The sequence below is a fragment of the Aplysia californica genome, unplaced genomic scaffold, assembly GCF_000002075.1.
Source record: "Aplysia californica isolate F4 #8 unplaced genomic scaffold, AplCal3.0 scaffold00701, whole genome shotgun sequence".
In the NCBI taxonomy this organism is placed as follows: Eukaryota; Metazoa; Mollusca; class Gastropoda; order Aplysiida; family Aplysiidae; genus Aplysia; species Aplysia californica.
The window spans coordinates 309,532-332,998 of NW_004797971.1; the positions used below are offsets into that span (position 1 = coordinate 309,532).

Sequence of the window (23,467 nt, forward strand, 5' to 3'; positions counted from 1 at the left end):
TATATATACCAAGAATCTTTCAAAGGCGTTGTATGTGAAAGTTAATATGTGAAAGTATCTTCTGATGTGAGTAAATTGTCCAGGCCTCACGCGTTAGGGGTACGTGTGTTCAGAATGTAAGCAAAAACACTTTCATCTTGGTTTTAAAAACCATTTTAAGACGTTGAGATAAAAAAAATGTTCTTATGTTACTACACTTTCTTTGCAATTGCTTTGTAACAATAACAATATAGGCAACATGAAACCTATATTTTCTTTCAGAGAAAGGGACCACGACCAATTAGTTCAACCCTTTTCCCCTTCTTTTCCTGCGTGTCACAGGTTTCCTGACATCGGCCAAGATGTAGGCCTACATATATCTACATGCTGATAATAAATCTTGTTCTTTTAATATACCACTTCGTAGCCTACATGGAATAGGTACAGTAGTGAAAAGAAACTCATTTTCAAGTCAAAATCATAAGATAAAGGTTCATTTATATTCTATGTTTGAAAATATCATGTTTGTCTATTTTCAAGAAGAAAACAAACAATAAAAATGAACGAAGAAAAAGAAAGTTAAGCAGTAAATGTGTGTTTTATGGATATATACATATTTATAGACTTTGTTCTTCAACTGAACCTTTGTTTCATAAACAGAATGTTTTTTTGGTTCATTTCTAATAATATGATGAACAACTACCACGTTAAAGGCTGATGTGTTGAACTAGTCTTACAGAAGTCGTCTGGTCTAATGGGGATGATAGCTCAGTGTTGAGATTACGTACACAGAAAACGTCTCTTTGGAAAACAGAAGGGTGTCGCAATGAAATGTGTTTGTAATCAGATGACTTTTGTAGCAATAAGCAGAGAGGTCAGATGTTGCTTGGCCCATTACACAAGAAGACCCTTAAACTACACAACAATTTTTCCAGTCAGGAAAGAAAAACAACTGGGTCCTTTGCAAGTGCCCTCTCTTCTAATGGAAAGTAAGCTACACCGAGGTTATGCTTTCTGTCTTATATAATATGAAGTCCAACAAAACAAGAACACATAATTGCTAGACAGGGAACTGCTGCATCATGATGTAGAGAAGAACAATATGTTATTTAAACTGGAATTGGGTTTCTTGAACTCAATTTTCATAATCAGTGTACAAGCCAAGAAGAGCCCACTGTGAAAATTTCCTTCAGAGTCACAAATAATCTTCTCAAATAGTTGACTGCAAGAAGTACAACTGATAAATGTATAGTAAAAGAAAGACAACAATTTAAAAATGAACAAGTATAAGCAGGACACTACACTGACATGTGAATCCTAGTGCAGGTTTTGGATAATTAGAATAAGATCATTTTTATTGTCCAGACACTGGCACATTGGTTTGGTGTTTCACCACACAAACAAGAATATACACAAGCAAGCACACACACATAAACACCCACAGACACACTCACACACACACAGACACATACACACACATACACACACACACACGCACACACAAATTCATACACACACACACATATTCTCTTTCACACATTAGGAACTCTTATCATAATCAGAACACTTGCTTCAATAAAGGAAAGAATACCATTTATTGTATCCATGACAGGCAAGGCACACAATAAAATTCGACATTGTGGATGCAGGAAGCTGTTTATATACTTGCATCACTATTGCAAGAGAATCCAGGAATGCATAATAGATTTTAAAAAACAAAAGAAATGACTTGTGAAAAGTGAGAACACAATTGCCAAGATTGTACACATTTATGATAGGATTATTTTTTACATCTTTAATCAATGTGGAAAGAAAGATGATTTTATGTACAGTTTCTTTTATTAAAAAATGTACAATAAATGTAGTAGAAGAAGGGCATGTGCTTTTGTATGATAATATACATTTGATTTATCACCTCCCATGAGGTGCCATTGCATTTATAAGTCAATAGGTTACATGAATTACATTATAAGTCTGCACAATAGAGGAGAACACCAATATAAATCTACACATAAAGGAAACAACTTAATATAATATATATATATATATATATATATCTACAGAAAAGAGTTAAACACATCTATAGTCTACACAATAATTCTACGGAATACAGATGAGCAGCTATTAAAACAAAAAAATGGAAGTACTGTCGACATTGACAAAAAGTGTCCAAATTTTAAAGATAAGTACAAACAAACTAAGCCAAACATACAATAAAATAGGCCTAATGGTACATGGTATGTTGCAGACGCACAGAGGAATATAAAGCACAATATGAGCAATGGCTGCAGGGGATCGAGTATGAAAAAACTATCAGGAAGGAACAGCCAGAAACATTCTGGCCAACAATGAAGATACATGAACACAGAACTCCCTTGTTGAGTGTCAGTGTTTGGCAAGCTTGATTTCTTGAGTATGTCCTTCATAAGTTACTTAAGTCACCAAAGTCATCAAGCAATGCATCAGATGGTTCTCCAGCATGTCAAATAATAACATGTTTTTGAAGATACATTTCAAAGTTTTACTAATATATATATGTACTTTTTCCTCATAATCATATGCATTTCTTTCTTAGGTCAAACTAGCAGAAAGGTTCAGATTTTTCAATTAACTGAAGTTTAGGAAGTAAATGTACGATAATAATGCCCATAAAAACACCATTTTATATCTATTTCTGCTAGGACTGTGCCAACTGGATAAAACTACCGCAGTTCAAGAATGCCTAGTCTGGAATTCAAACCAGGGTTATCTGCTCCATAGTCCAGCGCAATACCAACTGAGCAAAAGGAGCTTAGGCTTTCATTTGCAAGTTCAACCTATTTAAACCAGTACATCCACTCCATTAACTATAAAATATAAATAGTACGCTAGCACATAATTCAAAATGCAAGGGGAGGCATGAAAGCTTTAACACTTTAATTGCAACCCCCCCCCTCCCTTTTGCCCCTATTCTGTATCAAGTGTTGCATTAATCTTTGACAAAAGCAAATAAATACATATATGTGGCACAGTGGGAGAATCAGACACTCGTCAATTTTTGGGCTTATGGGGTTATTGGTATCATCTTAAAGCCTGATCATTTGATTTGTTTTGGGAAAAAAAAATCCGTCTGTGTTGAATAGAAGGCGAGATATTTGTGACTGAAGAAGGGGAGGGTTGCCTGATTTCAGAGGTAAAATTAATGAAAAAATGGTTTGGTAATTTCCATAGCTTGAGAATCCTTGGAAACTGAAAATTTCAATTTTTGTGTGCCTTTTATCAATGTTTTTCAGTAAAATCCACACAGAAATGTGTTTTTAAATAGACATAAAACATGTTGAGCCAAAAAAAGGAAATTGGATAAAAATTGCCCAACGGCCACAAATGCTGGTTTTGTCAATATTTCTTTATTTTGACGAGCGCCTGATTTCACCGCGATACTTCACATATATGTACTTTTGCATAGTTCATGAACTAATGTGCTACAATTGGATGAAAAGGTGAACAAATAAACTTTACACAACATTTTGAAAAAATGAAAAATAAAAAAGACTTAACCTGTGTCTAAAATAAAAACATAAGAACCTGTCTTACATCAAGATGGAACAAAGAACTTAAAGGACAAGTCACACCTTTGAGTTGCTCTAAGGGTGAGCTGTCTTAAGTTTTGAAAGACACTGTGTGAAAATTTAGAAAAAAATGCACAAGAAACAAAGTATGGAAATGATATCTAACAGTCTGAAAATTGCCTCCTGCCCTTTAATCACTCTTGTACATCCTTCAAACTAAAAATCAGAGAAACTTTCATCAGCAGTATTTCAATGTTCACTTTACAGACAGGTTGCACATTAATTCTTCCTTAGAGCTATGTCATAAATGTGATTGATCGGACGGAATTCATTTCCGGGTGGTATCATTCAAAAGACCAAAATCTTCAATGCTTCAAATAAGAGTGACTAAAATCTAAAGAACCATGAAACCAAGTACAAAATATTTTGTTAAAAAGATCTGTCTTAAGGTGCGACAGATCCTATAAAGCACAATCAACAATAAACAGTACATATTGGTATCACATCTTACATAATCATAAATATTTCAGAAGCATTGTTTTGACCTTTCTCACAGTTCTTAAAATATACCAAGTAAGAATGTGTGCTGTCCATAAACATTAACTACCATAATATGTTACTATGTACAAACTTAAGAGAGAGTGTTAAACACTAACGCTCCAGGCATGGTCTGTCTGCTGTAATCTTCTCATGGATGGAACAATATTCTCACATAAAATTTGTCTTAATCAATTCACTGACAGTGGGATCCTAATAGCTTATTCTTAGGTCACAAAAATTTACAAGCACCTTATTTCAACCCATCATGAAACATAGAGTCTTAGCAGAAAATATTGTTGCACAGCTTACTTTTATCCCTTTTTTTAGTGTTTACCTGTAGGCCTATATAATTGTCCTAACCAGCTTCCAGTTATAATGTGGCTGACATCCAACATAAAATTGACTCCTCATTAACTGCAGTTCAGCTTCATATACTTTTAAAGCAATTATATACACATATATAAATATAGTACCTGACAAATTTTACTGCAAAAAGGCTACACCTACATGCAATATTACACTGGTTTCTTCGTCTCACAGGAGATCTTGAATAGCATGGTGTCTCTTGAACAAGGCAAAATTAATAATAATGAATAGTGAGAATCATGAACATTTATGAATGAAACAAGCTCCTCTTTCTGTTGGAAATACAGTAGAACATGACTATAGTGGCACTCACTGCAGCAGAACCATCCATACAGCGGGACCTCAGCGGAATTCCCTTTTTTTTCTTACGTAAACTCAATTACCTGTGCTCGGGTTTAGCGGGACAAGGAAAGGCACAAACTCAGATACAGCGGGAGAGATCAAGCGAGCTCTAGCAGGGGAGAAGGGGGTTGGGGGACTGTAGGCGGGCTCTAAACAGGCAGTCAGCGGTGCAGTGTTGTGATTGGCCAGTCCAGTGATGAGTGAGGTGTGGCAGGCGGCAGAGAGAAATGGTGCGGAGAGACGTGATACTGAGCCACTCCAAAAGTGGCGTAGCTTAGAAACTCAGAATGAGAGCAGATAGGCCATAGCCCTAGGCCTAGGCTGGGCCAAAAAGTAAAAGAAAAGGAGAGCGTGTAGTGTATGATTCCTGACTCATTGAATTGTAAAAGAAGAAGACAGCGTGTAGTGTATGATTCCTGATTGATTGAATTGTGATCGTTGATGCTCAGAGGCATACACTCGCATCCACTTCACCAGTTCTACAGTAGGCCTACCAGCAAATAGACAGCACAATCAAAGAAACTGAGGAAAAGACGCTTCCAACAAAACAAAAGTAAATGCTTCTCACTCTAACTAAAGGCTGAGATAATCAACGAAGTTGACAAAAAAAAGAAGACTAATCAAAAGCGCAAGTTTTATTGATATGTAAGGGAGGTAATCATGTGGCTTTTAAAGAAATTTTTCGGTAATTTCCCTTTGCGTTTCTGTTGCAGGAACTTGCCTTCAGCAGGATTTTTCTTCTAGAACAATATGTCCCACTATAGCCGTGTTCTACTGTGACACTTTTCAATATAAGTAATACAATCATATCTTTTCTCATTAGTGTCTTTTTCTTCGTATGAACATAACAATGAAAAGGTCAACTTATAATAGAATAATTCAATAGATAAATGGTACTGATACTGATATCCATTTTCTTAAGCTCTTACAACATAAGATCAAGTTCACACATAAGGAAAAGGTTTTAAACTATCACAGCTGGTAAAAAGGAGAATCCTATCACAGGCTTAATAGTAATAGTCATGACAATGAACCAGACTGTTGATACCATACGTTTGGCCAAGTCCAGTTAGCACACATTATCAAAAAGAAAGGTTGAAAGTCTCTTTACATTTACACAAATGAAGAAAAAAATACGGGCCTGTTTAATAAAAGAGCTATCTGTGTCCAGTATGATCGTGAATTAAAAACAAAAGCTGGGAACAAATTAACAGAAACTACAGGAACAAAGCATTTGAAAAAGTCTTGTCAGAAATTCTTCAACAGTAAACAGATACTTTGCCTGCAGCTTTCTTTTCAGTTTCTTTTACAGATCCCATAAAAATCTAGCAGTCCCAAAACACAATTTTAAAATCCTCGCAAAAGCATAGGCCTGCTGATCGCTTGTTCACTTTTTAACCTAAAAAAACCCACTTAAATAACAAAAAGCCTCAAGCTGCTGCTGTACGAGGGATCTATCTGTTTCTGACACATGCTGATTATAACCACATGTACAGTATAAAAAAAAAAGGTAGAACATTCCTCTTTGGACTATAATTTATGCTCCCAGAAGCCAGGGCATGTTGCAAACGGCTTAAGTAATCATGGGAAACCTTACTATGACCTCAAATTCAATACCCAGGTTTTTCTAAGTGCATCCATGTACAACGAACACAGAGCTAATCAGTTGATGTAGCTGCCAGGCTGTGGGGGTCAAAAGAAAAAATTATAAGTTATCAGTCACAAATATGTATTTGAACTCAAGAAGCTACACCTTGTCCTAGAAAAACAAAAACAAAAGATACCACGAGAACATAAGTCTTTTTAGGGAGTTCTTAAGGCTCTTTCCCAGCAAAGAAAGTCAATTCATAAGTCTGTATGCTTACCTAACTTACACTGAGTTGCAAAAGGAATTAAACTGTGGACTCAAAATTTGGTTCTTTTTAGCTTGTGACCATAGCTTTCTAAAAGAACTTAATAGCTTAAAGCACATAAAGCACATTGTAGGTCTTGGTGCAATACACACATTACCTTCCTTCTGATGATACAAATACAAACGCGTGATGAAATAGTTTTTGTTGAAAAAGTCACAGTGGCACCGACTGTAAGTCAGGAGGTGCCCTTTGAAGTGGATGGGCAAATTCTAATATCACATCAGAATCCTACTGCTTCTCCTGAATATAAGACTTCGTCACAGAACTGAATAATCCAAGGCAATATTGCAAGCTCTGGGCCTCTTGTAGTATGTCTTGCTGATTACTTCACATCTGTCTACGAACAACCTCTCAAGGAGTCTTGTGGCTCGTAATTTTGAAGCTGGTCATGATGCATTAATGAACAAGCCCAGGACTGCATTAGTTGGGATGCTGAAGTGTCACAACACTATGCAGAGGAGAGATTTATGTGCTGTCCATCAATTTCATAATTCCTAACGGATTACTTCATGGATACAGCTGCGTGAAATCTCGGAGTTTACCTTTAGAACTACTTTCAACGACTGAAAGTCATGACATAATGCACATCAGCCTACAGCTTCAACTTATTTTCGCCGAGGCATCAAGCAGCTTCTTGAACTTTGAGTCTGGGTTTTCCATAAGGTGTTGTGGAGTATCAAATTCTTGAACCTGTACAACAAAGAAGTAGTTTATGACCAGATAGTAAGATGGACTTTAGTTCGAGCAAACAGAAGTGAATCGACACATTAAATATCATTTAGCCCAGGGATTAAATACAGTGGAGTCCGCCTAAAGTTAAAGTGCTTTATTTGAACAATTGGTTAAAGCGAATGATAATCTGTGGTTCCCATTGAAACATTATTTGTTTAAGTAAAAAAAATAGTGGATAAAATTAACCCGTCACAAGGGGAAATCGGATAAAAAGAATGCCCAAATCAGAAAGAAAGAGCTCTAGTCCAGGCTCACCCGCTGTGTCGCCCCCCCCCCCCACCTCCACCCTAGATCCACCACTGCACGAAGCAACTGTTTCTAGGCGCCCACCCTACCAAAATGGTTAAACTGAACCTCAGATAAAGAGAACACTTTCTTCTGGTTCCAAAGAGTTCACTTTAAGCGGACTCCACTGTAATACAGACAGAAATAACAAAGGGAAAGAAAAGAAGTAGGCTCTACCAATGTCGCCCTCCATCCACCCATGAGAAAGATGATGGATACATTTGAAAATGGTTTCTCTGGAAAGAAGTAGAAGGAGTGGATCACACTAGACCACTAAAACTTGGATGGATTTAATAAGAACTGTAGAAAGAAATGGATGATGCAGGAGACACTATATCGCTATGACACCTAAACTGAAATACAAATGCAGGAAGGGGAAAACTGTAATAAAAAGCAACTGCATCTACAACAATAATAAGCAAAAACCTTTACAAGACAAAAGATTAAATACATACATATTGAAGTTTTTTAATTCTTAGATACAAATACGTCATGCCAATAATGAACTCAAGGAGCTAAAAGTAAAGAAAAAGAAAGACACACCAAAAGAAGATCACACATGTACACCTGAATGTAGACATTATTACTCATAACCCTTATATCTTCTCCTTGTGGGCATTGATTAACCTAGTGAAGGACAAACAAAAATTTAGAAATCGTTTACCTTTCCATCCTCCATAACTAAGATCTTATCACAGTGGGTGATGGTATTCAGACGGTGAGCTATTATCAGCATAGTGCACTTGCTGAAGGATTCTTGAAGAGTCTTCTGGATCAGAGCATCTGTCTCTGTATCAATTGCAGCTGTAGCTTCATCTAGAACTAGAATCTGTGGATGGGTACAAAGAACCTGAGCTTACCAACAAATATCAAGGCAAAAAGAGGACTCAGAGAAAAAAAAGACAAATAACATAAAGTGAGAAAAGACGGGATAAAACGTTGATGGTAAATAACGGGTGGGAAGAGATGCTGTCTGAGATTCTTTAAAAAATTTTGGACTTTAGACCTGAGATAGAAAAATCTACTTTTGAACGAAGGAAACATGCTAAAATATTTCTTACATCCTAAAAGTAGGCCTAAAGAGACAAAATCGAAATATGTCATGTCATGGTGGAATCAGGCACTTGTTGGTTTTTGGGCATATGGAATTATTGGTATCATCTTAAAGCTTGAAGTTGTCTTGCCTTCAATGGCAGTCGAGATATATGCGATCAAAGGAGGTGGGGGTAGCTTGGTATCAGAGGTAAAATTAGCAAGAAAATGGCTGCCAAAGTTTAATGACTTCCAAGCTTGAGTGTCCTTGGAAACTACAAATTTTCATTTTCTGTGCCTCTGATCAACATTTTTCAATAGATCCACAGAGCTGAAAACCAAAAAAATCTGCATTAAAAATTGCCTAACAGGCGGAAAAAAGTCTGTTCTTTAATTTTATTATTTTGACCAGAGCCTGATTTCACTCATTACCACACAAACGTCTTTTTCATATCTTGTTAAAATCACAATTCTTGGAAATAAAAATTAGCACTCGACGCCTTTGATATGATCAAGATGTGATGAACAATAAACCTACAAAGGGTAAAGTATTTCTTGCACTAAGCTTTGACCTTTAATTACTTAAACTATTTTCCCCAAAAACAGAAGTAAATTATCTTTTCATTTTAAATCATTATTTCCCCAAAGAGTAATTAAATAACGTACAGTATTGTATTTTATTTGATGACACATTTGGAAGCTGAAAAATGTGTTCTTTTCAAACTAAATAAAATTGAGGAACTCAATTGGCCATACATTTGTCTGTCCTTATCACTGCTTTAACCATGTTTACTTGAATCAAATGAAAAAGAGATAATATTAACATCATAATGAGGGACATAATTATGACAAGCAACTTTCTTTATATGTTGCCTGACTGACAGGAACTTTGAAAGGATCTAAAATCAATCTTCATTTTAATAAGTATACCTACTACAATCATCAGAATCACTAATGAGACACTGGTTTTCTAAGACAACAAGAATGATACTCAAATCTATGCTTATAAAAATGTAACAACTATATTTCTTAATAATGTTACAGATTCACTGACTTTTCAAAACAAAACATGAAAAATAAAGAATCTATACAGATTTATCACAAGTGACTTACTTTACTATTCCTAAGGAGGGCGCGTGCCATGCATAGCATCTGTTTTTCTCCAACAGAAAAGTTGAGTCCTCCCTCCTCCACTAGTGTATCAAGCTGATGCTCCAGCATCTTTATCTGAATAGACACACATGCTTGTATGCAACATGATGACATATCACTGAGATTACTACGTGGCCAAACCTCATTATACCCCCCCCCCCGCTTACTACCAAGTAGGTCCTATTGCCAATACAGTCGAACCCGTGTAAGATGGAATTGCTAGGGAGCCAAAAAAAAATTCCGTCTTAGACATTTTCCATCATAGACAGGGGAATTTATAGGGAGATGGAAGGGGGAGGTCAAAGGCCCAGCCGGTGGGATCAAGGATCGCTTGTCCGATCAGCAAGCAGTGGTCAAAACTTTGCACCCCTCAACTGCTATAATATCTGATAATGACGTGTGTCAGTCTTACTTATCTAATTACCACCAGTGCTTGCCTTTCATAGGACCACTGTTTGATCTATTAAAAACAGAAACGTTTGAACATCTCCTTTGCTTCCACCCTTAGCCCCACCCATCAGCGTAACAAGCACAGTCAACCAATGCCACCCCTAACTGCCACCAGTAACAACGATTTGAGGAACTCTTGTCTCGGCTGGCCATATGATCAGGGCGGCACGCATTGGTCAAACTAAGTTCACACCTCTGGCTTCTGGCTACCCAGGAAAGTTTCCATAGTGGCTCGCTACTCGAGCACTCTCACTGGCAGTCGTGAGATTTCATACCCACACTGCCCTGACCACCTGCATCATTCAGGGCTCACATGATGGGGTAACATCTACCTCCAAATTGCAACCCTACTCCCCTTCCTCACCCAGCTGCATTGCCATGGTGTTAAGTTTAGGGCCGGTGGAACCAAACTTGCGAGTTTTGTTTCAAATCAGGGTTGAGCGGGCAAAGCATTTTCCGTCTTAGACAGGTGAAACCCACGGAAGGGAGCAGATTTTTCTTTCCGTTTCTGCGTTGGACTGGTTTTCACTTTATACAGGTAATTAAAGAGGAATATATTAAGGGAAGAGCGGGGAAATTCCGTTATAACAGGCTTCCGTCTTATACAGGTTTCCGTTAAGGAAAGTTCGACAGTATATCAAAAGGAAAGCTTATATAAATATAGTATTTGTGTCTTAACACTGTAATAAATATACAGTATAACACAGATGGCTTGAATTCGTCATGACCGGCCTCAGTAATTTGAGGGATCTGTGAACAGGGTTATGGCAGGGACTGTATCAGCGACTGCGTCAGAGAATCAAGGGAAGCAACAAAGTTTGCTACTTTAGGGGCAAAACATTAGATTGCGTGATGCACAACCCTTCCTCTCGCCCGCTCAACATTAGCCTAAGCTAGCAAGGCCTAGGGCCTAGGCATGTGTGTCGAGCAGCACGCTAAAAATAGCACAGCTAGCTGCTTCTGCAGAGGGGGGAAAGGTGGTATTTTACCTACCTTGCTTTTTTTCGTTAAAAAAATACTTATTATTGTTTTTTTTGTCTCAAGAGCACTTATAAGGACACTGACTTCAGACCTCTATGGTGGCGTAATTAGTGAGACTATTCCATGTTCGTGTTATAACTTCGTGTAATTTTCTTACATAGATAAAGAAGGAAAAAAACCAAAGGGACCGCAGGAAAAGTTCGATGGATGCGGGATTTCGAGTCTTCTGTGTTTTACCTATCCATGCAAGACTGTATGTATAATACGTATATATATATTATTATGTAGTGTATATGTATATTGTAGTGAAAAATTATTTATTCCAATCTTCCTGATAGAGTGTTTACATGTTGTTTTCTCCCTCCAGTTTAAGCTTTACAGAAAGCTTCAAAATATACATGCATTTACAATAAAAGAAGAGCCAAAACATAAGACGTTAACCTAAATTTGTTGTTTTTCACACCCTACACAACCTACATATCAATTAATAATCAATCATACAAAGACACTAATGTCATGGTAAACCAAAAACCAATTAACAAAATTAAAATTCGAGAAAAAGATAACTAAAATTATGTCTTTGTTTCTGTTCTATCACTTAAAATAATTTCTTCTTTTAGGAAAGGCTTTGACAATTTGGAAAATACCCTGGGGTAAAAAGATATCCCCAGCCTGTATGTCCAAATGACTACAGTGGAAACCATATATAACGGGCCCGGTAATAACAGGGATCCGGTAATAACAGGGATTTTTTTAATCCCCGTTTTTTCCTACTCTTTATCTCTATTAAAAGTTATCGGCAATAACAGGGCCTCATCAGAGCCCAATCGGTTGTGGCAGGGACAAAGGCCTGCCACATGGCCAAAACCCCTGATCGTGGGTACTCGAGGCAAGGGGAACTACCCATGAGTAGATACAGCTAGATTAGTCCACAAATGCTTACTTCTCGCGCATTTCTGATCTAACAAGAATCTAATATAACAGGGCTTTTACTCTGGTCCCACCATCCCTGTTATATCAGGTTTCCATTGTATTGAATAAACCCATATCATTTACCACACTCACCATGTCCACCATATGACATTTTCTCAAAACCTCCCAGATATCTGCATCAGTAAACTGTTGAAATGGATCTAAGTTGTACCTGAAAAATACAACACATTAAATTTACGATAAACAAAAGGAATACTAATTGTGCTATAATGAGCTAGTTTAAAGCTTTGGAGCCCTGACCTCCTGCAAGGCTACCGGGGCCCCTCTGCTTGAGCTCCTGAGCGATTCACGCCTTCATTCATATCATCATCAGAATCACTTTCCATATCCCACTCAGGGTAGTCCTCGTCATGACCAACATCTAATTAATTCAGAAAGATCTTCAAAGTTATCAATAACGTTGTGTGTAGTAAACACAGTTTCCAGTGAGAGTTTTGTCCAAGGCTGGCTGGTTTGGGGATAGGGTTTCCATCACTGGTGTACCTTTGGCAAGGCATACAGGCAATTTTACGCACCACCTGTGTACTGGTGGAAAGCATTCAGGGTTAAACAAATAGGCCTACATTGAAGTGAGTAGACTTGTAAGTGTACAGTTGAGTATATACTTTTCTTCTAATCAGTAAAGGATCATTCTTTTCTCAGTCTACAACCTAAACCAAAATAAATATTTAAAAAAACGACTGAAATTTGTTTGAGACGAAAAAAGTCATTGACCTAATTTGGCGAATTCATGGTTAGAGTCAGACATGAATCATATATAAAGATAACTCTCTCTAGGATGCGACTATAAGGACTCGTAAAAACTGCACCGAGATGAGGTATATAATATTACTCTTTTAGGGAAGTTAAAAACTTGTTATAGTTGATACTGATTAAATAACCCTGTCCGCACGTCATGTTTTACTATCGTATCCATTCCACGTGGGGAACTCTGTGGCACCACTTTCCATAGAGGAAATTTACTCATTAATCCAATCCGTACGCTTTGCATAGCAGTCTCAGAAAACTATTTTTTGAGAAATACTGAAAGTTTCAAAGAGATCTTCGTACTAGAAGTATTCTAAAATGTGAAGAAGTAAAACCCCGGGGGTACAAAATGACCCCTGGGCGTACGGATAGGGTTAATATTCAATAGCTGATGAATAATCGCCCTATGGTTTTTTGCTATACCGAAGAAAATACAAGCTATGAAGGCATTCTTATATGGTATTTTTGTTCGGTATATAGGAAACAAAAGGCAATGAAAGTAAGAAAGTTAGTAAGTGTATTTGTTAATAAATGCTAAAATCATTGTTCTGTCTATATGCATCAAAACAGGATTTGTCTGGGTTGTGAATAAACAAATCTTCTACAAGCAATCTCTTCACATTTTTACATCAAGAGAAAAGCTGCGAAACCAGCTAAAGTGGAAACCATATATAACAGGCTGGCAATAACAGAGATCAGGTAATAACAGGGATTTTTTAAATCCCTGTTTCTTCCTACTCCTTATCTCTATTAAAAGTTATCGGCAATAACAGGGCCTCATCAGAGCCCAATCGGTTGTGGCAGGGACAAAGGCGCGTTAACTACGTGTAAAGAGAGAGAGAGAGAGAGAGAGAGAGAGAGAGAGAGAGAGAGAGAGAGAGAGAGAGAGAGAGAGAGAGAGAGAGAGAGGGAGGGAGGGAGGGAGGGAGGGAGGGAGAGAGAGAGAGAGAGAGAGAGAGAGAGAGAGAGAGAGAGAGAGAGAGAGAGAGGGAGAGAGAGAGAGAGAGAAACGCAGTGATGGAGCAAGACCACTCAAGCCACATCACTGCAAGCACACGCAGCGGGTGAAGCGAAAGAGGGCTGCGGTGTGCTGCAGACTTCGATCTAGCCCTAAGCCTAGCTACACGCACGTGTATTGTGTCATGCGCAGGCTTGTCACATGGCTACGAGAAAGGGCTGCGGAGTGCTTGAGGGTACTTGTGGCAAGGGAAACTACCCACGAATAAATACAGCAAGATTAGTCCACAGATGCCTATTTCCCTTGCATTTCTGATTTAACAGGGATTTGATATAACAGGTCTTGATTTTTGGTCCCACCATCCCTGTTATATCAGGTTTCCACTGCAGATAGCTCATACTTCAGAGGTGGAACAGATGGGTGGACTGTGTCAAAACACTCACCTAACTGTGCCTGAAAACAACACAGGGTCCTGAGGAATGATGGTGAGTTTCGAGCGAAGACTGTCCACTCCGATCTTGGAGATATCCATATCATCTATCCGAACACAACCAGACTGAAGTTCAACTACCTTGAATAGGGCTGTAGTTAATGAGCTTTTACCTGATAAAAAAGTTTAAAAAATAGAGAATGAAAAGCTTTTTACAGCTATTTTTTAAAGTATTCACTACGATATGTGAGGTAGCATGGTGAAATCAGGCGCTTGTCAAAACCATGAATTCAAAGGAATTCAATTTCCAGTTTCCAAGAACTCTCAAGCTTTGGAAGTCACCAACCTTTGGCGGCCATTTTCCCGCTAGTTTTACCTCTCATACCAGGTGACCCCACCACCTTCAATCGCAAATATCTCAACTTCAATTCAAGATGGAGAGGTTTTTTTTTTTTTGCCAAATGCAAGACAAATGAACAGGTTCAAGCCTCAGCTCGGTCCGACGTCGTGTCCTTGGGAAAGGCACTTTACACGAACTTCCCACTTGGCTCGGTCCTATCGGAGACGGACATAAAACTAGGGGTCCCGCCCCTTAAATATAACCTAATAGTGTTGATAGGGGCGTTAAACCCATACCATTTCACCATTTTTCACAAATGAACAAGCTTTAAGAGCTTGAAGAGCACCTGATTCCACTGCATCGTGACACATATAATGTATCTTAGTGTATCTTCCACCCACTTCTATCAATATTCGAACATTTCAAGCAGGTGGCTCTACTGTCAGGTTTTGACTGTACTTTGCCAGTAATTTCCCCTTTTAATTTAAAGCTGTTTTGCTAAAAATAAACAAGTTGAAAGCATTTGAGTGAACAAATGATGTTTGTCAAACGCGGTCAAATTTTTTTTCCCCGTGACATGAGGCTAAAATTATGTGGCACTTAAAAGGAGTTAAAGATCATGAAAAGAAATATACCTGCACCCGTTCTCCCAACAATGCCAATCTTTTCTTGGGGCTCAACTATGAATGACACATCATTTAAGGCCAGAGGCAAGCTGTCCCTATACCTCAGGCTCACTCGGTCAAAGGCGATCCCCCCACTGGTGGGCCAGTATGAGGAGGGAACAATATCAGCTGTAGCTGACGAAGATTCTTGATCAGTAATCTGATGGAGGATGACAGAAAAAGGGGTTAAGACAAAAAGCAAAAAAAAGAGAGTTCTGTTTGGACAAAAACCCATCTCATATTTTATGAAGAAGTTAGATCTGAATAGTCTTTAATTCAAGTCAATAGAGGAGGCAACTTTTACAGTAATTGAGTCTTAGTGAAAGCATAAATCATTTTGAATTTTGGCTTTATTCAGAAGTAATTGAAGAATATTAGCACTTCTCCCACACGTAACATGCCAATCCTCGAAGATTTTTCAATAAATGGCTCATCCATCAGTTCGAGACATAAAACAAATAATGTTCTAAACAGTGCCAGTGGTAACATTGATTAAAAAAAGTGAAGATATCATTTTCCAGGGATGACAAACAGTATACAAAGATTGCAACCTAATTGGTAGTGACATTTGAATTTTAAAGGATCACTGGAAAAAGGGGGGGTGGGGGTGGGGTGTCCTTTTATGAGGGTTAGATAATGCAGTACAAGAGTATTATGTACATATTATTTCTATCTTCAACTCACAACAATAGCATTTCTCTAAAGCAAACTTACATTGCAATATTTAAGGATCCTTTGTACAGATGTAAATCTGGCTTCTACCTCAATAAAAAATCTAGCTGTAAACTGGAACAATCCTGACATCTGCAAAATAGAAAATTGTCCCATTAAATCAAAGCATCTTGTAAGGAAGATGAAGCAAAAGACAAGCATGTGCAAGGCCATAAGACTGGAAAATACAACCCATTGATTTGGTATTTCATTAAACATATATACCACCATTATTGAAATCTATTATATATATAATTCTTCAAACTAGAATTAAAGGCGAAAAAGAAAAAGAACCCTTATTTATCCTTGCAAGCATTTGGGTTAAAACATGACATGAATACATTCATAAACATTCTCAGATGCAACTATTACACTATGCAAAGAAAACTAGAAAAACTGAATAATGTTCAAATGCTGAACACCACAGCTGGCTGCTGTTTTTCAACACCCCCCCCCCAAAAAAAAATCCACTGTGGTTACAAGGCAGTCAGAGTACTTGACATGAAAGCCCAAAGGGAAAAGGTGCGAAAATAACAAAGAGTTGGAGAATAGTAAATGCACAATGTCCACAAGTTCATGTCTGTCAAACTTTTAATTACAAGTCCCATCTCCGACTTCAACTCAGAAATGAAAGAGATCCAATATAACATTGGCATTCCACTAGAGCTAAAGACAAACCTATCTGCTCTAAAAGGGGTTAACAGAGAGAGCAATTAAATGATGCACAGAAAGAACAGAAGCGGGAAAAACCCAAGATTAACTGGGCGACTGAAGGGTACCACAGGCCAATCCAACCAAATTCTTGCCAATCCCTCTCTTACTTTAGTCTATCAACTCAGATTTTTCCCCAATGCTAAGTGACCTTTCTCATATCAATGCACATCTCTTCAACTCAAATCAATAAGATCTTCTCCATGCACCATTCAATCCGCCTTGTGCTTTAATAAAGAAAGACACAGTTGGACGCTTTAAAAGTATAAAAAAATCCCAAATTTCTCACCTGTACACTGTATGACAGCGCAAGCCCAGCCAGCGCTGGGTTCAAATGGTCATAGGTTACGAGAATGAGAAGCCCTGTTATAAAGGCAACAAATGCACTCACAGCATCCATTCTGACAGCCAACCAACGGTTGGCAGCATAATATAAGAACACAGCCACAGAGTTAGCATTCAGGAGCTCACAGTGTCTGAGGGAAAAGAAAAAAGCAAATACTTTTCAATGAACCTGAGAGTGGAAACTAGATACATTATAATATAAATAGGTCAAACACAGAAGACTCGAAATCCCGCATCCGTCGAACTGTGCCTGCGGTCCCGTTTTTTCTCTTCTTTATCTTTGTAAGGTATCCTTCGAACAACAGATCCCTCAAACTACCGAGGCCGGTCCAACAAATTTGAGCTACTCATGTTATACTGTAAACACTTTTCAGATTATATTTGTGTGAAATTTAAAAAAAAGAAGAAAGTATATTCCACTTCAAATTGACATGGAATACATAGAGAAAAATGTAAAATGCTAATACATTACATGACAAAGGATCTTTTGAACGGTTTCCTCTGATGTGCAAGACAGCAAAATAAGTTCATGGTCACCTAAACCAATTGTCAGCCAAACAGTTTATGATCAGCTTTCGTCACCTGTCAAACTAAACTCATGTAATTTGCAAAGCAAGTTTTAACAGTTGCCCTGGTCTGAGTATCTGCATGCATAAGCTTTTTCAAAAAGGAGCTGAAGGAGGCTAATCCAGATTGCCAGGTTCATTAAACTAAAAAAAAAAAATCTTAACATCTTAAATAAACAATTGAAATACTAATGATGTATCTGACAATGAGTGATATATATATATATACGTACCAATGGCCATCATCTATGAAGTCTCATGGTTTTACTATCATAATAAGAAAGGCTTTATAATAATAAAATTCAAACTTCAATTTTGTTGCAGCAGTACAACTACAATGGTACAAATTTATATAATTTCCATGGACAATCTCAAGATGAATTTTGTGACAGTGAAGAGGTTAATAACAAATTGTCTGTATTCTGCTCATAGCTCCACCTTTCAATTCAGCATCTTAGCTGTGAACAACACATCTGTACAGAGCAAACTACAGTGATCTTTATGATTAACTTTATATGGAAGAATTACAAAAAAAAAAGCTGCATTTCCAGCCAAAGTATTTGAATGGGAAAACTTACTTTTGCACAAAAAGGCCAGTCTTGTTATATGCCTGTATACTGGTTAATCCTTGCACGGATGCTCCCATATGACTAATGACCGGAGATCGAGTCACATTGTCCAGCCGCTTCATGATAGTGACGCATGTATGAAACAAGAACACAAGGAAGAAGAATAGTGCTCCAATTGGAATGACGGCTATGAGGAACCATGGAGACACATATGAAATCATTGCCATGCCAGCAATTACTTGAAGAATATTTGTGACAAAGATCTCCACGTTCATCGGAAGACGCATGTCAACTGAGGAATAAACATAAGTGACAATGCAGATTAATAGTTTGCCTCATAAGCTTGTGGCAACTAAGAAACTATGCAATTTGTTGGGTGTACATGTTTTCTACATCAAACAGTACAAACCAAACTACAGTTGGGTACAGAAAACATTAACTTGGAAAACTTGAAATCCTGGATAACTTGTACAATTTTTTGCTATTCCCGGACTGATATATCTTTAAGTTTCCACTTTACAGTTACCCAAATAATGATGTCAAACACATTTGTCAATCCCCAAAGTGTTTCAGTTATCCGTTTCCAACTCTATTTCAAAGACAGATTACTTTGACCCTGCTTGAGTGGGACTCGTCTCAGCAGAAGGACTGAGATGCTAGATAAAATATTTCCTAACCTGTGAATCCAACTGATCATGCCTTTCGAGTACAAGGCAAAGAGTCCCACCACTTTACTACAAATGTAAATAAATTTGGTGAGCATTGAATTTTTACATTACGAACAGTCAACAAACAGTCTTAGCACTGCATCACTGTATGGGTTCCCCCAATTCACAGAAGATGCTGAAACGATACACTTGCTGTAATTCAAAACAATTTCCATTCAGTTATAATACTGAATAAACATGTAAAAAACCCCAGTAAAATTACAAGACATAAAAACACTGAGATTAGACAATATCATCAGTTCACTAATGATTCTCTCTTCTGCAAAACTCCCAATTGCCAATTGAATATTATTTAACTCATTCGCTACGCCGAGCCGTGGGCAGCGACACAGCGAAAGTGTCTTCCGTACGCCAAGCCGCTCCCGACGGTTCGAGAACCGACTTATAATTCCAGCTTAAATTTTATTCCAATCCACATATCCATGTTACAATAAAGGTTATAATATAACATTGACTTCCGGGTCAAGAGTATCCACCGAAAATCGGAAGTTTAGATTCAGTTTTGAATAGCGATTTCGAAGTTTATGCGACTTTGTTTTATCGCGATGCCCAAATTATTGCCCATACACCAGTCTCAGTACTTTATACAGCAAAATGTGTCATTATTTTGCTCACTAAAGAAAAGTAAGACTCTATTTAGAAAAATGATACAATTGGACTCTAATCTTAATTGTAAAAATATTTTTTTCTCCCCGAAATCACTACTTTTTGTTGAAATTACACAAAATGTACCTCTCAAGACATGTATAGGTTTATTCCAAATGGAATTCTGAATGATTTCATATAAGATACAAGTGTTTTTATTCTGTTTGAGAATGCATCTCGTCCTTTCTTCAAGATAATAAAAATTTTTTTTTAAATGTTCAATATCGGATGTTATGATCCAAATGTACACATTTTATAGAATGTATGTAAATAGCTGCAAATTTTTCAATATTTTCCAGTTCTATATTCATTTATGGTTATTTTGATGTATCATTTGACTAGGTGCATAAATATTTTTTTAGTTTTACCAAAGATTATTAGTTTTATATTTTAAAAGTTTATCCGCATCCAAGCAAAATTGTGTTTCATAATCGCCTCTTACATTACAGATATTCTACAAGGGAGTGCATACAGACCCGGTATAACCGGGAACAAAGTCACAAAGCATACAGGCCCGGCAGGGAGATCTTTTGTGATTTCGGAAAGTTTCAGCGCCTTCTTGGCTCAGGGTAGACTTAGGTTCTTCTAAATCTATGACCTAGGTCCAGATCTAGACATACAGACATAGACTAAATCATAAATCTAGTTTCGAGGCCTAGATCTAAATTATGAAGATTGCGCATGTCTTTTCGATGAATGATCGTTTTTCCTCCGTTTTGGAGTTGGAGGAATCAATAAGACAATTTTAAGAAAAGAACAATGTCATAATTTCAATCGAGCAGTCACCCTCTTTATTTCTCTTCTCTCTCTCTCCCCCCTCCTCTCTTCCTCTCTCTCTCTCTATGTGTATCGCTTAACTCCTCTTTCTCTTTGTTTGTCGCTGTCTTTCTTTCTCCCCCACCTACTTTCCCACTCGATCTTTCTCTCATCCCCTCCTGTCAACTGGGGCATGTGCTATTTGCTAGCACTTCCCCCTGTTCTCTACCCCCCCTCCCCCCACTCTCTCTCTTTCTCACACACATACACAAGCGCACGCACACACACACACACTCACATACACACACACACGCACATGCACACACATACAAACACTATACCGGGTCTGGGTGCTGAAACTTTCCGAGATCACAAAAGATTTCCCCTATCGGGTTTGTATACTTCGTGAATTTGTTCCCGGTTACCGGGTCTTTACACATTTCGATTCTACAAACCATACTGAAAATGTTGGTATATAATATGTTGATATTTATTTGAATTTGTGGCCCCAAAGGCCTGTGAACTGCGCACTAGTCACCATCTCATTTCGCCCTCCCGAAAAAAATTTGCCCACAAGCCGAAAATAATACGTAGCGAATGAGTTAAACAAATAGATATATAAAAATGTCTTTCCATAGTAACGAATAAATGCTGTATCAAGCAGGCACTTTACTACAAATATCTTACTCTCATCCTGATCAGCTGAAAATCGGTTGACAATCCGACCAATTGGTGTTGAGTCAAAGAAGGACAGAGGCCAACGTAAGACACGGAGAAAGCCTTTGTCGTGCAAGTAGCTGGAGGCTTTCAATACCACCTGGTGAAATACGAATTTCTTTACTGAGACATCGTGGTGAAATCAGGCGCTCGTCAAAATAATAAAAATGAAAAAACAGGCATTTTTCCGCCAGTTGGCCATTTTAATTGAAATTTTCTTTTTTGGCTCAATACTTTTCATGTCCATATAATGACACATTTCCATAAACTTGTATTTGACTGATAAAGCGTTGATTAAAGGCACAGAATATGTAATTTTTCAGTTTTCAAGACTCTCAAGCTATTGAAGTTACCGCACTAATTTTACCACTGAAACCAAGCGACCCCACCTTCTTCAATTGCAAATATCTCAACCTCTATTCAAGATAGATCGCTATTTTTTCATTGAAAGCAAAGCAAATGAAGAAGATTTTAGATGATAGGCCTACTAATAACTCCAAATGCCCAAAAATTGACACTTGCCTGATTCCACTGCGCTGTGACACATTTTTGTTTGGGGTAAAGTTACAAAAAAAAGATTGCCCAAATGAGAACCATGACCAGGTACTTGTGATTCTTCAAATAAAAATAAGGAAGGATATAATGAAACAAAATGAAAATTTGTTGTACTTTGCCACTTGTTCAAATAAAAACTTTACCAGAAAACCCCCTGAAGTTGATTTGAGTGACTGAGGAATGATGCCGACAATGTATATCAGTCAGTGGAGGAGGATAAGCATCACAACATACATTTTATGAACAACCCCCACCACTCAAATAATATGATCCCCTAATATCAGTATTTTTTACATTTAAATTAAGAAATAAAATTGAGAGCAAAGGTAAGTTCTGAGGTTCAACTTTCAAATATATGCCCTATCCTGACATGAACATTATTTTAAAATTATTTTAATGATCGGAAATGATTTTCTTGTACTTGGATAAGAGGTGTCATAACATTAAACAAGAATTGAAAGTAGTACTTTAAAAACTGTTCTTCACAAACTCTATTCGTTAGATGCAACTACAAAAAGGGGTTTACATAATTAGTAAATGTGAGACCATAATGAAAGGTAAAAAACTGGCATTCTTTATATTCTAGTAGGAAATCTGAAGTCATAAAATTGGCTGAAATCATTGTTGCTCAGTATTCAATCTTGTAAATTGGTCACCTTATTGTGAGGGACACATATAAAATAATGAAAATCCTCACCTTTGTAAGAGTAGCTGATCGCAGCAACATAGTTATGATAAGAATAGGAATGAACAAAGCATAGATGGTGAGATACTCGTCTCTGTCTGGATGATCTATCACTCGTTTGCTTGGCTTTGTAAGGTTCCCAATGGTCATGTTTGACCCCTGAAAAAAGTATGAGTATTTTAAGTATTATATGTATCTTGCTTTAACTAAGCAAAATGATAGGTACAAAATATATGTAGTTCTATGGGTATGAGTATGAGGTAAAGTGCTGCGCAAAGTTATTGTAAGAGGACAAAAAAATCTTGAGCTCAAGAAGTACGAATTCTTGGACAGTCCTTCAAAAAAGTAGCTCCAAAATTGTGAGCTTCAGTACGCAAATAGGCATGTGCTCCCCAAATATAGATGTGCACAAAAAGTTTATAACACCCATACACAGATAGATAAAAATTAAAACATGCCTTTCTATACCGATAAAAGCACAGAAAAACACACACACACACACACAAACACACACACACACACACACACAAACACACACACACACACAAACACACACACACACACACACACCACACACTTGTTAAATATAATCATTGTGCAAAGTCATACAAAGTTATCTAGGTATAGTTTCTACTATATATATATATATATATATATATATATATACCTACGCATCATGGGGGAATAAAAAGACCACAGGCCAACTACAAGTGAAACATAGCACTGAGAAACACCTCATACTTCACTTGTTGTAAAAAAACATGGACAGTTACATGATGAGAGTTATTATGAATTGGAAAAAGAGGATAGACAGATAGAAAGAATAAAGGCATAACAAAGAAGCAGTAACACCTACAAGTGGTGGACTCCAATTTAAGCACCTAGACAACACATCCTTGATAAAATATGTAAAAAACCCCCCCCATACATTTAAAGTAAAAGAATCTAGTATTATATGATTAATGCCCATAAAGGCAGTATAAGATAAAGTACTGCACTGCCCTCCCCCCATCCCCCACTCTCTCC

General features: G+C 37.4%; 1 protein-coding gene across 1 annotated transcript in view; it reads right to left on the reverse strand.

Moving 5' to 3' along the window:
- Positions 1–3,431: 3,431 nt before the first annotated feature.
- The window catches only part of LOC101853195 (multidrug resistance-associated protein 5), a gene marked incomplete in the record, with an annotated part of 48,079 nt that continues 28,043 nt past the window's right edge, over positions 3,432–23,467 (reverse strand). Inside the window, 11 exon segments of the mRNA XM_035972473.1 lie at positions 3,432–7,378; positions 8,370–8,534; positions 9,851–9,964; positions 12,386–12,464; positions 14,462–14,621; positions 15,424–15,613; positions 16,168–16,257; positions 17,165–17,351; positions 18,365–18,647; positions 21,172–21,301; positions 22,454–22,600. Coding sequence (XP_035828366.1) covers positions 7,289–7,378; positions 8,370–8,534; positions 9,851–9,964; positions 12,386–12,464; positions 14,462–14,621; positions 15,424–15,613; positions 16,168–16,257; positions 17,165–17,351; positions 18,365–18,647; positions 21,172–21,301; positions 22,454–22,600 — 1,635 coding nt within the window.